We start from the raw sequence: 17303 nt of genomic DNA, 5'->3' as shown, positions 1-17303 counted from the left end.
AGCCCCACTGCTCAAAGCACGGTCTCCTGTGGCAGGAATGCCAATAGGCTAGGGCAAGCAAACATCATCAAAGGATTTTATCGGTAGCTAGTTGATGTTTTGTAGCCTGGATATTCTGACCCTACCTGACTGAGGTGTTGTTTTCAACATCCTCTTTAGGCTCAAGTTACTTCCTCCAGAACTCTAATAGATCCATCTGCAATTTCATTCTCACTGGAAAACTGAAGTTTCCTTTCTTGTACGTCTAGCTCTTTGAGGTGCCATTCTGGAATTTGACACAGAACATGATTTCTGTCTGCTACCAAAACCTGTTGTGCTTTAGTGCCTCACTGCGTATTAAGATCCCCAGATAACATGAATCTGGAATATACAGAAGATGGTGAGCAGATTGTGAAACTAAGTGTGAGGGGGTAGAGGAAAGATGTTTTTGAGTTTGTTTAGGAGTGGAGACTTAATGAAATGCTTTAGAAAGGAAGAACACAAGCTTAAGGATTGCTAGGAGGAGCTCAAGGGAGGTGCAGGGTTTAGGGAGAATTTGGGGTCATAACACTACTGCAGTATAACTCTGAAGAAATTGTCAGAGAACACATATGGGAGTGTTTATTCTTGTTTTTAACCCTTTGACTGAAACTGTAATACTGAAGCAGAGCGATAAGATCAAAACTGTGGGAGGTGTCTTCCTGGTTCTGTCACTATCTCGTTAATAATATTTAAACATGTTAAATACCCAAGATTGACTAGAATAATGCTTAGAATATAGTAAAATCTATTGATGATCACCTGAAATTGGAAGAGGAGGAGACAACTCTCAATCTTAACACAGTCCCTGTTTTCTTTACATACTTTCTAATTATTCATATCTAACTGCTGAATAAGCTGGGTGGAAAAGTGAAATGATTTGGCACAGGCCACAGACTGAGACATATGTTGGAAAAAGAGCTAGAACTCAGACTTCCTGATGCAAAAATCTATGCAAGGTCTTCCAGATCATGGCTATATTCCACTTTTTTCTTCTGACTTGGGATGTAGATTGAGACTGAACTTTTTCTTTTCAAAGGTGCTTTGAAATCTTTGAAAAGCCTTACCTGTATGCAAGGTGTTGCTGTCATTATTTAATCATGTTCATTTATTCCTCAATATAGCCTGAGACAGCAAGATGAGGAATTTAGAGCTATCAGTGAAGAGTACCAATGGCCCGAAGTCTCTCTAAATCTGAAATGGAAGCACACAGCAATATGAAGTGGAGGACTAGTTGCATAATGTAACCAAGTAGCTGCATTTTCAATGTGGGCAGCAGACCAGATGGTACTATAAAATAGGCTGTTTATTGCTGGAAATTATACATGGAGATTAAAGTTGCAATAAAAAAGGCTTGCACTGTATTTCTTTGCATAACACGGCAATAATTGTTTATATGGAGTGACAGTTTGCCACTGACACTGCAAATAATTCAAAAGTGTTGGGGCGGGCACCCAGCCACGTGTGTGTTCAGTTCACACCTAAACGGTTTGATCATGTGTGCTGATTGCATTCATGGGCAGCCCCAATGCCGTGACTTCTTTTTGTGCGGAAATCCTCAGCTCTTGGTCAATTGCCTTTGGGTAATTGGGCATTACCAATCTGGAGTGAAAAAGAAATACAGTATTGTTTCTTTCACAGACACTGATCAGTAGGCTGTAGAAAATGGATGATTAGAAAATTGACTATTACAACTACTGTCGTTAGAAAAAAATTGCATACTGGTGTTTCTGAATGTACTTATGTGGACACTTCTGAATGTCTCTGTGTCTGTTTTATCACAGATAGATCACTGACTGAGAACGGATTCAGCTTACTTATGAGTAGGCACAATAGAAAACTAGAACAAAACAAGCAAAATACAATAAAATCTTCTTGCAAATGATTTAAAGATTAAGTCACCCTAAGGAACAATAGAGGGGAATGCAGTGACATATGAAACAAACTGATCACCTAAGAGTTTGAAAATAAACACAAAGACAAAACACAAACACAAATAATCAGGAAAAGCAGAATTTTGGGATACCGTGTTTATTTAACAAAACCTTCGTGATTCAGGAAGAATTTCTAATATGTTTTACAGGTGAAAATAAAAGCAGGATGAAAGTGTTGAAGGCTGAAATACTCAACCTAGATCTTCCAACACTGGACTTGTTTTTCAGTTTTCATTTTTTATATTGGTTCAAAAATTCATGCATCTCTTTAGCATTTTGTTTTCATTATATAATTCCTCCCTCCTGTTCTGCCATAAACTACAATTTTGAAGTTCAAATATACTGGCTGCACAAATAGTTATTTGTGTACACATGAATTGCGGACGTGAATCAGGTCAGCTGGAAATGTGGTCTTTAATTGTGTGCATTTTTTGGTTCACATCTTCCAAACCCGCACTTCCCAAGGACAAAAGAGCTGGGGGCACAAGGAAAAGTGGGTCAGTAGGGCAGATGCCACTAATAAAGATAAACAATAGAAGAATGTATGACACTCAGTATAGATAACATTTACAGCAAAATAAATCATTTTCCCATTTTTCCCATCAGGGGAAGGATGAATTTGGTGTGGATCTGACTCAGTTTCTCTTTGACTACACTCCTTAGATTGCACCTCATTTGATTTCTGCTTTTAAGGGCAAACTTCATTTTCACAATGAAATAGCGTTAGTGTATTCATTCTCTAATTGCTTTTGCCTCATGGCTTATGTTTATATTTCTTTGTTTTAGGGGACTAACTTTTAAGAAATACAGTAGAAACTGTTTTTTTTCTTTTTTTTTTTTTTCCCCAGTCCAGTATTTTTCTAGCTTTATGGGAAGGTTTGTATTAAATTAACTTGGGATCAAGTCCAAAAGTCCTTCTTTTGGTAAATTTTTCACTGAGTTCATCAAAGATTTGATGATTAAAATCAGATTAAGATGAGATTAAGATCAGGTCTAAATTCAACTGTTCAATTTCATATGCAGAAAGTCAGTTATGTTATCTTTATACTAGCAGTCTTCTGGCAAGCAGCATTAATACCCTCCTTTGGATTAATGACTTGATTCACAGAACAAAGCTCGTTGCTATGAAGAAAATTGATGTAGGCTCAGTGTGTCCAGATTCTTTAGAATTTGTTATTACTAATCTGACATGCTGTGAAAAGGGGGGGAGTTGGATTAAATGGAAAAGCTACAAGAGTCTAAAACAGCACTCGTGTTTTTCACATTTCAGATGAGTATCGCAAATTGTGCACAGTAGCTGCTCTGCTGCCAGCAAGACCTGACATTCCTCCGGGTCGTCCTGAAGTCATGCCTCCACCAATCCTTCCTGGTGTTTATCCTCCTCTGGTCCCTCAACAGCCAGAAATTGTCTATCCATCTCGGGCTCCACCACCTCATGGTAAGAAGCAAGTATTCACTTCTTCCTATACCATCTGTATTTAGTTTATATACAAACATGCATTTCTGAGGAGCAGTTTGTTCCCTTCAGCTGTTATCACTTATTTTATGTGGCCATATAGTTTCTAGATATCCTTCTAATTGTAGTCTGGTTAACATGTATCTTACAGCAAGTGTACCTCATTGGTAGTGTTTTTCTCCTTTCTACAGGATTCCAAAATCACATCTTTACTGTCTGTACTGAGATGTATGTATTATAATAGTTACATTACTGTTATTTTAAGGCTATTGTGAGCTTTGCTGCATGTCAACATTATGGAAGAACACGAATAGCTTTTTAACTAAGTTGTGATAGTTACTTTAAAGAGCTTGTCTGTGAGAAAGCAGCTTCTTTCAGGTTGTGTTCCTCACTCTTACTTGGCCAGGTGATGTACAGGTAAAAATACTAGTCTGGTGGGCACTGAGGCTGACCCAATGTAAAGAAAGAACTGTTCCAGTGATACACATGAGATAGGTAAGGTTTCACTAGAACAACATGGAAGCCAGAGCAGAATAGTGATATATTCCTTATTCTGCCCTTTCTCAGGGAATTTACTAAGTGCCCATATAGTCTGCAGTAGGCATGTACCACCTAAAATCACTTGGCCTAACCAGATTTTCTTTTGCAAGTAGACATGAGTTCGTTTGACCCATGCTCTGTGCAGATGCAGGCAGGCTCCATTTGCACTGGCACCAGCTGAAACTATTTAGTCTTGGTTCAGCACCAAGCTGAGCTAATAAGCCTAAGAGGCAAAGTATACTAACTCAGGCCTGACACTTCACTGACGTAGTTGCACAGCTTCTAGTCAGCTGGGAGCATGGGTATAGCCCGCTCATGTCTGTCTGCCAAAGTCCGTATAGGCATACCTTTCAAGGTTATTCCTGCCCTCTGTCACTGTGCTGTCTGAAAATGGGGATAACTGAACCAGTCTTCCTTATCCTTGTTACAGTTGGCTTTTGATAGAGTCCCTGCAATTCCACGCACCTGCTTTTCCCCTAGGTCCAAGCAGTTTTAGACCACTTTTGTCCTGCAAAAGAGGAAAACTGCATCAGATTTGCCACAATGAAAAAGGAAGTCATCGTTAGCTGGTTTCAGACAGATCTCTTAGAGACAAAGTGCTGTTTTGTCTCTTCCAGTGCTGATTGTACTATGTAATTCATGTTGTGATGGAAGGTAAATGTTGATTTTTAACGGAAAATGCTGTCCAAGTTGCAGATTACCAAAAATGATTATGATGAGCTATTAAAATATTTTTCCAACTTTCTTTTTTCAGTGATCTTGCCAGTGAACTTCACTGACTATTGCCAGCTGTTCCGACATCTCTGCCTTAATGGGCGCTGTATTCCCACTCCTGGGAGCTACCGCTGCGAGTGCAACAAAGGATTCCAACTGGATGTTAGAGGGGAATGCATTGGTATGTGATTTTTTTGCTGTACATCACAGAAGGGAATTTTATTAAACTTTTTTTTCTTTTCTAGACAATGTAATAACTCAGAGTTCTTATATAAAATAACCCCCTGTCAAACAAACAAACAACAACAACGCACCAAAATAACTTCATATTTAAAAAGACAGCAAAACTTCTTTCAATGGCAAAGTTACTTTTACAGCAGTTTTGCCTTTAAGACAGCATATAACAAATCTTGTAACTTGTCACAAAATTATACAAAATTAAGGATTTCTTATTAATCTGTGATTGTGATGTGTTTCTTAGTGATTTAAAATGACATCTTTAAAAAGTTATCAGCTCTTTGAGTATGCAAAAGAATTATTGTAAACAAATAAATAAAAGCAACCATGATCTTAAACTCAGTAAAATTAACAAGTCCTCATTCAGCTGATCAGGAGTACCTTGTTGGGCTCTTGAGGCCTTTGATTTTGGAACTCAGCTGGAGTTAGATGATAGGAGCAAGGATTATCTGTCTTACAAGATTTTGCTTCTGTCAAAATCTGTCTCTCCTGTGAGGCTGGGAATGCAGACATGTGGGTTTGAGACCTCTACCACAATATCTTGTCTTGAGTACTCCAGTTTCCCAGGTCCTGCTTTGCTTAGAACATGGGATCCTGTTAGTGGGAATTCAGTGGTGTCCCCTCTTGTTTCAGATTGCAGCACACTATTTCTCCAACTACAAAACAGTAAAATAACCCTATGGACCTGAATGTCTTTCAACCAATGTCTTAATAAAAATATACTGTCTGTGTCTTGCAGATGTTGATGAATGTGAGAAGAATCCATGTATCAGTGGAGACTGTGTGAACACCCAGGGATCCTACATATGCCAGTGTCGTATAGGATATCAAAGCACACCAACGAGAACAGAGTGCCGAGGTGAATCACAGTTTTACAGACATATCTGTTTTATTGTATACATACCAGGGGGGAAAACAGTTTTTAAGCAACATTTAACACTTGTTATGTATGATTTAAAAAACCTAAAGGAAGAGAAATACGGCAGAAAAAAGAGCTCTTTCAAAATGATTAACCTGCCTTCCGCAGACAGGGTTATGAAAAAGACATTTTGTCCCGTGCTGAAAGTATCTTGGCACCATTTGTGGCTTTGAAGTGGAAGACTTTTTTTTTTAAACAAAACAACAACGACAAACAAACAAACAAACAAAAAAAAAAAACAAAAAAAAAATGTTCAGCCGTTTCTTCTTTTGCTCCATGAAGATCTCAAGGACAAATAAACATACCTTATTTGAAACAGCACTTTACCTATAAAGACTGCTAAAAGACTAACACAGATGGGAGATAAAATAAGCCTTCCAGTGGGTAAAGAGTACAATGTCCATGTGTTCTCCCTGCCCACTGACAGAGGAAGAAATCAACATAAATTTCAGCTTACTAAGGTATGGAGAAGTGGCAGAGCACACAAAAGGCTGGTGGGGAAGCTGTAGAATCCCCATTATTTGTGTTTTTGAAGAACAAGGACAACAAAAGTCCTGATGGTCTTCACCCTGTCTTCAGAAGTGGGGAAGGTGTAGCTCCTCAGTGTTCAGCCCTCTGTCAAGGCTCTGTGACTTCCAAACCACCCTGAGGTGGTAATTGGGCAGCACAGGTGGATGCAGTCTTTTATGGTTAAGTCATAATGAGAGACTTTGGGCAGGAGAATTAATGACTACTTTGATATTCCACAAGAAAGGAGGCATCTAAATGGAGTAGGATAAATTTGAATGCTCAAAGTCCTAGCTTGTCGTAATATTTTGCTTTCTGGAGTAAAAGGAGGATTCCCTAAACATGCAGTCATCCTGAAGCAGAGTTTCTTAAAGAGCCAGAAGAAAGCTATCTGTATAGTGTGTGATTTTTATTTATTTTTTCCTGTGTGAATCTGAAAGGTATTTGTGGTACAGAAGCTTATTCCAAACCAGGAGGACATGCAGAGCCAGCACCACTGCTGCATGTTGCTGGGAATATTTGACTTAGTTGCTGCCAAACAGCCAAGCTGTGGAAGCATCTTCATAGTTCAGCTGACTAGTGGTGAAGGAGTGCTGAAGTGGAGTCTCAGTGGTGATGAATTCACTCATGAGTCATTTTTGTCACACACTTTTAATTTGACTGATTCATTACACAAACACATGGTTGTCAGAAGCCCAGTAGCTTAATGGCATTAAAGTGTGGTCACTTAGCAGTTCCTTTGCAGTCTGTGGGAACCGTACTTGCTTGACAGACAGTTCATAAAGTGCTAAGATGTGCAGAATCTTTGTTTTCTGAAGGAATTTTTAGGACCAGTCTAGGGAAAAGAAAAGGGCCAGTGGGGTATGTTTGGCAAAATATGCGTATAGCACTGGAGCCTGCCAAAATCAGCATTTACTGTAGAATTACTTTGCACGACTACTTTGTAAATTGTTCTATTTTTTGCATATACAAATGTGTCTGTGGTGATACACTTTTGCAAATGTATTCCTTACATCCCTTCTTGAAAAATGAAACCTCTTTAATGACCAGATGTTTATCTATTCCTTGCTCTGAGGTTCCATGGAAGGTTTTCTGCATGATAAGTTTGATAGGTGTCTGATTAAACATTGCTGTCTGTAACACAAGCTACTGATAAAACTGCTAATAGGATTCCTTTCAATTTTAGTAGGAGTTTCACTGAATGAATATGTTAATTGGGAACTTAGATAAATAAGGCTACTAGAGCTATGATTAATGATCAAAATGAAAAATGCTTTTCAAGTGCAGAAGAGTAGATGTAAAATGGACCTCAATAAAAGTGAAATTTTATGGTGATTAGCTATGAATTTTCAGGAATCAAAGCTTTAATAGCTAAGTGCTTATTATAATCTACCTGATAGTTTCAAGAGGAAGAGATCATACCTCACACAGAGGTGGCAGCAATTGCAGACATTTCAGTGAGAGGGGAACTTTGAGTCTTAGAAGTTTCCCTGAGGAAAAAAGAAAAATCCACAGTGATATTTCGCAATTAGAAAATTCTAAAGGTAACAGAAACAAGTGATGAGTCTCCTGTCAGCTTTCTGAATGTAAAGAACACCAAAATTCTGTGTTAATTTCCTGTACCATGATTTAGATGGAAACATAGAAAGGTTTGGGTCAGAAGGGACCTTTAAAGATCATCTAGTTCCAATTCCCCTGCCACGGGCAGGGACACCTCCCACCAGACCAGGGTGCCCAAAGCTCCATCCAAACATGGCCTTGAACCCTTGCAGGGAATGGGGCATCTGCAGCTTCTCTGGGCAGCCTGCTCCAGTGCTTCATTACCCTCACCTTAAAGAATTTTTTCCTACTGTCTAACCTAAGCCTACTCTCTTTTAGTGTAAAACTGTTACCCTATCAGATCCATGAAGGTAGAGATCCTAACAAACTCTAAAAACTAAAAGGCCAGAAAAATCTTGAGATGATTTAGCATTCAGCCTACCCCAAGGAAGAAAGCTGGCAGAGTAACTAAAGTCAGGCTCAGGTACAATTGAGTGCCACAAAAGTGGGGAAAAGGGACTGAGCAGAGAGAAAACTCGCTTTCTGCATTACTGAACAATGATGCTTGTTTATCAATTGCGAAGAGGTTTATCAAGCCTGTACGCTTTTGCTGGATGTCAAGAGGGATGCAAGCTGGCACTGCCACTTAAGCAGCTCTTGCCTCTGCTGGCCTGGTTGCGTGCTGGCAAAACAGTTATTTTAAGGGCTTTCTTAGTAGCTTCCTAGAAGTACCATGCTGCTGGGAAGGCAAATTCAGGTTTACAATTTCAAGAGACACAAGTTTCCCCTCAGATACCTGTCTAGAGAGCAGGGGCACTGTTCAGGAGGACTCCTTGTCCTCTGTTCCTTCCTCAAGCACAGCAATGCCCTTCTGTGGAGAGGGCTTGGGGAAAGGCACCTCCAGAATATTTGGGAAGATGATGTGATTGTACTATAGATGCATTTGCATAGGCTGGTTGAAATCCCTGTGAACAGAGTCCCCTGTGTGCAGGAATCTCTGGGAGATGGTCCAGGCCTTGATGGAGAACACTGAGCAATCTGAAAAATGTCTAGACAGTCTGTCTCAGCATCTCCTCTCCCCTCGTTTGGAGGCAAGGGAGAGCTGCCAGCCTTGTGTGATATCACTGTTCAGGTCCTCCAAAGCATTTGCCAAGCATCTCCTGCAGAGAGAGGGAAATGAGGAGCTGATGTTTCAAATATAAAGTAAGCATGAGAAATATCTTCTGAGGTGGGAAAGTCTCAAACTCTCCTCTTACTTTACAAAGCAGCATCAAAAAACAAACTTCCCGTCTTTCCTTCAGTAGTTAGCTATTCTTAAGTTAAATTTCAGTAAAAGCATTTTAATGATGAATGAAAATGGAAAACAAAAAAAAAAAAACAGACAAAACCAAACAACAACAGTTAAATGGGTCTGATTCTTGTTTGAACCAGTTGCTGGGTAATGTTCACTGAAATTCTTTCACAGCAACTTGAAATTTAAAGCTGGCAAACATTTTCCACACCCGTAGCATTTGGTTATGGAAATCAAAATAAATTATTTCTCAGGTGAATATTGTTTCCATGTAGGGTTAAAAACCTAGGGGGAAGAAAAATGGGAAAAAATCCGCTTGAGTATAAAAAAGAAAAGTCCTAAAACATTATTTTTCTTTTTGTTTGGCTTTCAGACATTGATGAATGTTTACAGAATGGTCGTATCTGCAATAATGGACGATGCATAAATACAGATGGCAGTTTTCACTGTGTGTGCAATGCTGGATTTCAAGTGGCAGCTGATGGAAAAAACTGTGAAGGTAAGACTTTTCTGAAGTTACTCCATATTAGTAATTACAGTTGCAAGCGGTTATTCACATCAATAAAAAAGAAAAGGACCTTTGGTGAGAGGGGATGGAGGGGAGCAAGGAATCAAATTTCTATATACCTTTTGCTGTATCTGGGAGGGCAAGTAAACTGTCTTTTGCAGCCAGTTCTGGATCCTTGGCTTGGCAATCCTCAACAGGATGTCTGTCCAGCAGGAGAAATAGCACATACCACTATGGCAAAATGCAGTTTCTTTGATGGGAGTGGTACATTTTAAAACGGAGTACAAGTCACATGCTGCCTAATTTTACTGTGTGTTTAACAGCATACTTTATGGGATCTAACTGGGTGTCTAGCAGTGTGTTTTATGCAGATGCAATCTGGGCTGACCCATAAAATCTGTTTTTAAGAAAAATTTGTAAACGTAATTGATGTGTTCCTACCTCCTAGACCTTTAGCAAAGTTGGGGGGGAAGGGGGAGAATGTTCTTTATCATGCTTCCCAAGGTCCTTGGGAGGGTTCTCAATGATCTATTCATACATTAAAGGAATTTCAAGCACTGTTCTTAGAAACATTTTTGGCAGAATATTATCTCAGTGATTCAGCTCAAAGACTTAATGCCAAAATTCCTGGTTGGGATAGATACATGATTTTTTTAATCATAAATTATTTTTGTCTGACTTAGCCTGTAAGTAAAAAGAAAACACACCATGTCTAGAAGTGTAATATCTGTCCAAGACAGCTGCAATATTAAGGAAAATAGCATGATTCCGAATATATTGTAATGTCATTATGATCCAGTGATTTTATGTGCTCGTAGTGATTCTGTTAATCCTTGGTAGAGACAGACATTTTAAGACTGTTTTACCTGACTCTTTTTTAGACACAGTTTAGCACTATAAGTTAGTTTTTAAATATCTAATTATGGATCTATATTGACTAAAGGTACTTGAAAATGAATATATTTTGGGAATAAAAACCACTTGATTCTGATTTCTTCCTTTTCCACCAAATACCATGTGCTAATAGTAATAAGAACCAGGACATCGGCAGTCTGGTAAAACATTTTTAATTCCATTGCACATGTTGCCAGAATGTCTGTTGCATCCGCTTATGAAGCAGTGTCATCTCTGGCATTGTAATGCATTGAGTTTTGTTCTTAGGAATACATATGCACACACTTACTGGTAAAGACCCTGTGCCATCCATCAATGTAACTGCGTATAGTCCTTTATATGAAACTGCTAAATAGTACTGATTTTCTTGTATGTGATGTCCAAAATTGATTTCATTTGCACCAGCATGAAGTAAAGACTAAGAGCACATAATATATTACTCAAATCAAGCACAGAAATTTCTTGCCTTTGCGTGAGAGAGAGACTGACTGACTGACTGTGCAGGGTTCAGAATAGCAGTATATGCTATTCTTATTTGAATTCTTATTCTGTGCCATTAGGTCAGAGAGTGAATAATGCCAGCATGAAGCCAGTAAGCACCTCTCCTATGTGACCTGTCATGCTGAATCCAGGAAGGTGCGAGTTTTATTTTAAATGGAAATTGATGATGAAAATGCAGCAGAGTTCAATGTGCTTCTGCATGCTTGAGTGCAGTGGTGGGAAGTCTCCCACACTGGAAATCTTAAAACAGAGGTTACAGAAGTTTTCACTTCTAACACAGGTATCCACTCCTGCCCTTTCAGGTGTTCTTAGTAACATAAAAATATGTTTGCCATTCCAAATGCAATCTGCTTCTAACCTAGCTTCCATTTTCATCAAGATTGCAGGCTCTCTTCAATTGCATCCCTCCCACCCCCTTTTTTTCTAAAAACCTTTTAAAGGTTTTTACCAACCGGCAGTTCTTAAACTGTCCAGTCTCTCATCTATTTTGTCATTCTCTTTACTTTTTTTGTATGCATACCTTTGTATGTTAACTATTCATTATGAAAAACTGGAGTTACTGCTTTCATGCATCCTCTAGGACAGTGCACTACGTCCCACTGTATGTTCCCATTTATCATGTACCCCTGACAACCAAGAAGGAAATTAAGGTTTACCTTTTGGATATAATTAGTAGGGGTTCTTTTATGTAAACAGTATAAGGATTACATCTGTTATGTGCATTTTCAGATATGGATGAATGCAGCATAAGGAATATGTGCCTGAATGGGATGTGCATCAATGAGGACGGCAGTTTTAAATGCATTTGTAAACCAGGGTTCCAGTTAGCATCTGATGGACGCTATTGCAGAGGTAAGCACAATAACTGATGGATTCCCAAAGTATGAGAGTTATATTCCTCTTGTAGCTTTAATTTCCTTACAGTGATCCTTGGGGACAAGAAACACTGGGCAGAGTTCTCATCAGATATGCTTTTTTAATTAGCTAGAATGATTTGTTATTGTGCAAGACAGCACTCAGTCTTCTTCAAAGTGCTGAGCAGCAGCCCTAACCAACCAGTGGGAAATATTTTTTGATCAACAACTGTGTGATCTGACCTAGTTAAACTTTTTTTTTTTTGCCTATGAGGTCTTCTGCAGTTTGACTCCAGTATATCTCACTTCTTGTGCTTGGCATTTTCAAGTTTTCTGCCTTTGACCACCCAAACATGCTGGCCTTCCTGGGGTCTGTCTCCCATTCCTGCCTGGGTGTCTCCAGTCAATACAGTATCTCCAAGAAGTGTGCAGTACCCCTTGTGACCGAGATGCAGACATGAGCACCACAGCAAGATTGTCTTTGGTGTTTGCTGCACTAGCTCAGCAAAAGCTCATGTGGGAGACACTGCAGTCTTTTTGTTGCTAGTTATGTCATCAGAGTTCCTGTTCTGTCCCATCAGGAACTGCAAGTTTTGTGTGTATAAGTCTTCGTGTTTCAGTGTGTTTTATAGGCACAAACCAGAAGTTGAAATAAGGAACAAACAAGTGCTGTGCCAAGTTACTTACAGAAGCTGAAATAAGGAATAAGCAAATGCTGTGCCAAGTTACTTAGGATTTTTCTTTAGAAAAAATTTTAAATCTTTCAGCTCTAGGAATCAAGGTAATTAAAGTATTTACACTTCAGTAAATTAAAAAAACAAACAAAACAAAACCCAAAAAAGAACACTGGATTATACAGCAGCATCTTGTGGACCAGTTACAAAATTAAATGTTTGAATTAATTTGTTTTTGAGAGTTACTGACATTAAAGGTGAATTTCTCTGGATCCTTTTGCTTCTTGAACACTGTACAGGTCTTAGATCTGAGATGCATGGTACCTAGACTTAGACTTTGGATCCAAACTAGGACAACGATTTATTGGTAAAACATCCAGAAATTCTCTTGCATTTGGTACCTTTTGCACTAAATGTGCAAACCAGGGCTACCCAGCTTTCAGGCAGGGGATTCATCTATTATAACAAGAGGAGACCCCATTCTTGCTTCATAATAGGATAGTTTTGATTGGGAGAATAAGTTGTCCTTTAATTTCTCAGATGAAAAAAATGCATGGATCTGAACATGTGTCCCATTAGCTTACAAGCTACTGTCTGCATTGGCAGCAGCTTTCACACACTTAACAGCAATCAGCTGTATTTACATTCTTACCTGTTTTCCAAATAGTGGGTGTATGTCTGCACTTTGCCAAGGCTTATTTTCAAGCTGGTCTGTGTGTGGGAAGGCAATGAAACTTGGCCTCAGACTTGGCAGGGAAGAGTTCAATGCCTATCAGGCCTTGGCACGTCAGACAGTCTTGTTCCCAAAGACCACTTGCTGGCTGCTCTCTGTGTCATTAGCAGGGATGTGACTAACTCATGAAAGCTCAGCCCAAAAACTTGTCTTGTTTTGTGCCTTGATCACCTTTTGGTATGGCGTTTTGTTGTTGTTGATGGGTTTTGTTTGTTGATTGGTTGGTTGGTTTTATTTATTTATGTTTTTTATATCAGTCTGTTCACTGAAATGCCATCCAAGAAACTGGTACATAAATTGCTTCGACTCTTTCAAAATCAAACTTGGGATACTTGACTTCACAGCCTCTCTTACATGCCTCCTGGCCAAACAGGACTATGGATACAGCCAAAAAGGGGTTTCTGGCCCTAGAGAAATGTTACTTCTGTGCATCAAAGGGAGAATATTTGAAAATTATCCAAAATTGCAGGCAACTCAACTGATTTCTACTGGAAGTTGGAACAGATGTTATAGTAAAATAAGGATTTCTCCCACTGCTTTTCAACACTTACAGTAAGCCTCGTTCTCTATGAACGAGCATGCAAACATTCATTAAGTATGAAATTGCTATTGGGTGAAAATCAAACCAGATTTTGAGACATTGACACCCAAAGTGCACGTATTCCCAAATTCCCATATGTGTCTCCTTCTTCCACTCGCCCAAAGCATCATGAAATTCCCAGGAGAAAGTAGTGGCTAGAATGAGCACAACTCTCTGGTAAATGTCTCTAGTCACATTAATAAAAGTTTAAAATCGATCCTTAATAATGTCTTTTCCTTGTACATTTTAGTGTCTATCCTTGTAGAGTCCTCTCTGTATATACCACAAGTGCAGAGTAAATAATTTCTGTCTTATAAAACAGTTAGGTTCTGAAACACTCATCTTTCACACTGTGTATCCTGAATTTGTTTGTGAAGCGAATGCATGAAGATCTTACACAAGCTTAAACATGCAGTTAGTGCTCACACATATTGGGAATGTGTGTATGCACAAACTGATGTTTCTGCAGCAAATTGGCTACCTGCCTGAGCAATTTTGATATGGAATTGACAAGTATTTTTGCCAAATTCTTCAGGAGATCAACAAAGGAATACAAGAATTGCAGTGTGAAACACGTTACTCCTATAAACATCTCATTTGATGCATTGTAAGCTGAATTTGGAAATGTTAGGAAAAATTTCTAACCCAAAGTTAGGAATACTGTAATTGACAGTTCCATAAAACTGGAATTTAAGTATAAGTACAGGGCATGTGCTTGGCTGTCTGGTAAAAATTCCACTCAGGCTTTATGAAGTAACATGCCAAAAAAGAATGTTACACCACAGTCTTGTGTATTCCCTGTAATACAAGACATATTAAACTTTTTCACCATTAGGTTCTTCCACTGATGATTTGCTGAAGCTTTTTCAGAAATACTTAGATCAGCCAGGCAGAGGTTTAAAGCATTATTGAAAGCTCTTGCAAGGCAACTGGAAGTGGGAGTTTAGTAGTCTGAGTAAATTTTTCCTGGTTAAAATTAGAGGACTTAGTGTACCCAGCTGGCACTACTGAGCAAGCTAAGCAGAAAAGGCAAAAACCGATTGGACATGGAGAATGAATCTATTAGGTTGTTTTCCAGGACCAGGTTGAGGTATTCGGGCAAACGTCAGAAAAGTATTTCTGAAGTTGTCAAAATGGCGGCTTTTACCACAGAGGACGGCGGAGCCTTGTTAGGGTTAGAAATTTGGACTGTATGCCTGCATGTGCAGTTGATTTACTGGGTGGAATCCCGGCCCTGGTAAAAGCAGAGGATTTTTGCCTCTTTTTCACTGGAGCCAAAGTTTCAGCTACCTCTGCAATGCTGAGTGACCAAGTGTACCTTTCTATAAAACACCAATGACAGTATTTTAGACACATTTGTAAATGAGTGTAAAACAAAACACATTGCACATTTCATCCCTTACTACTTTACAATTTCTTAACAATAAAAAAAAAAAAAAGAAAAAAGGCAATTTTGCCTTTGTGTTTCTGTAAGTAACCTTACAAAAGGAACGTGTTTTTAATTTTTTTATTTTTTATTTTTGGAGAACATGTATCTGTCCAAGGAGTTCATTATTGTTTAGCAAAAACTGTCTGCACCTTTAAATAATACGGACATACATTGAATTCCTGACTCAGTTTTACTTACACTGAGTAAGGATGACATTTAAAGAGGGAAAAGCATTTAAAATTTGCCTGAAACAGAACAAAAGATTGCAGGATGAAGTTGAAATGAATTGAGCCCATATACTCAACTATAACTTCTATTTTAAAATGCAGTTTGAAAAAGGAATCTTGGATCATACAAGCCATGTTTTATGCCAAACAACACAAACTAAGTAAAACATAGAGGTGTTTCACTCTCAATTTGCCCTTTTAAGGTCAGAAAAAAAGGAAATTGTCACACACACACTGTCTTTTGTATATGTTACGGAGAGTTGTTATGAAGTGATTATTCTACAAAGGTTATACATACTTCCAAACAATATTTTAAACACTCCTTTTCTTAATCACTTATAAAATAATGGCATGATCTCTGTGTCTAGAGAATGATCTTACTATTAGGACAGGAAGACTATAAATTTTTTTTTTCTAATTTGACATCCCTTTGTGATAGTCCAATATTATGAGGTTTTACTGTTGTATTTCACTGCTAAGGGCCTTATCGTTTAGTGTACTATTGTTGGGCAAAGATGATAGCTAGTGCTTGGCAATTCCTTGGTGCTCAAATCATTAGGAAGTTTCTTTCAAGACTGGAGTGTAGTCTATCCATTAAAAGTGTATAAAATGGACTATAATGAGCATCTGATAGGGAAAAAAGTAATTGTCATGCAGATAACCAGAAAGATGCTATGTGCAGGAAGGGTCTGCCTGTGAACATTCAGATGAGCTTCCAAAAACTGAACCCACAGCAGGAGGAAGGGAAATTCTTTGGTGTCCTTATGAAAGCATTCCTGATTCCTGCGGGGAGCAGGGTGAGGGTATGAGAGATTCAATTTGCAATCTGGGCTGATTTCTTACAGTGCAAACTAACTGTTAACGCAGAAAGGGAATACGCAGTTGCGCACTACAGAAGTCCTTTGTCTTAGCAGTCACAGTTTCCTCATTCCTCTGTTATGTTTTTGCTTGAATGACCCTTATTTTGGAATATGTACCCCTTGGGAACAAGTTGGGAAAGTGTAGACCTCTGAGCAGCAGGAAAATCCTGAGAGAATCAAATTGTTCTGTTTTGTTGTTATTTCTCCTGAATTTTAAATTTTCTTCTTTTGTTTTACAGAATTAATTAATCATTATTCTTAAAAAGACCTTTATTTGAACTAGTTTCCATTTTCATTTGATATTTTTCTATAAGATGCATTGAAAGCAGCTGTGAATGCAAGTTTCAGCTGAAAATAGGCTGCACAAATGCAAGTTTCAGCCAAGCATCAAACTCTATGTAACTTAATTTCTAATAAAGCTCATTCTGTTCTCCAACAGACATCGATGAGTGTGAGACAGCTGGAATATGCATGAACGGGCGCTGTGTGAACACTGATGGTTCTTTCAGATGTGAATGCTTCCCTGGCCTTGCAGTAGGACTGGATGGACGTGTTTGTGTTGGTAAGACAAGCTCGATGTGAGGCGAGTCACAACCAATGTTAAGGCATTAATGTTAAAGTGATAGACAGATTGGAATTTGAATGTAGAATTTACTATATTTTAATGGATTAGTGGGTTCTGGAATATTTACGTTGATGCCCATTTTACTCTTTTTTCTTTCTGTTTGTGTTTAAAGGTAAAAAATGTGTGGGCCAAATTACAAGATCAGGTAGACTATATAGCATAGTGCTGTTGGGGATGAGTGATACTCTATCAGTTTTGAGCAGGTGAGAATCTGCCTGGTTTTTGTCAGTCTAGATTACTTCATTTTTTCACCAAGCCTAAAG

General features: G+C 38.6%; 1 protein-coding gene across 3 annotated transcripts in view; it reads left to right on the top strand.

Annotated features, from left to right (window-relative positions):
• FBN1 (fibrillin 1) overlaps positions 1-17303 on the top strand; it is a 157645-nt gene that overhangs the window by 67128 nt on the left and 73214 nt on the right. For all 3 annotated transcript variants that reach the window (XM_048052354.2, XM_013177522.3, XM_067004149.1), the window contains 6 exons: positions 3223-3390; positions 4703-4843; positions 5639-5758; positions 9529-9654; positions 11788-11910; positions 16855-16977. In XM_048052354.2, coding sequence (XP_047908311.1) covers positions 3223-3390; positions 4703-4843; positions 5639-5758; positions 9529-9654; positions 11788-11910; positions 16855-16977 — 801 coding nt within the window. The remainder of the gene's footprint in view (positions 1-3222; positions 3391-4702; positions 4844-5638; positions 5759-9528; positions 9655-11787; positions 11911-16854; positions 16978-17303) is intronic.

The sequence above is a fragment of the Anser cygnoides genome, chromosome 11 (genome assembly GCF_040182565.1).
Source record: "Anser cygnoides isolate HZ-2024a breed goose chromosome 11, Taihu_goose_T2T_genome, whole genome shotgun sequence".
NCBI lineage: Eukaryota > Metazoa > Chordata > Aves > Anseriformes > Anatidae > Anser > Anser cygnoides.
Note: the sequence above shows the minus strand (reverse complement) of the source record. Positions and strands in the feature narration are given on the sequence as shown.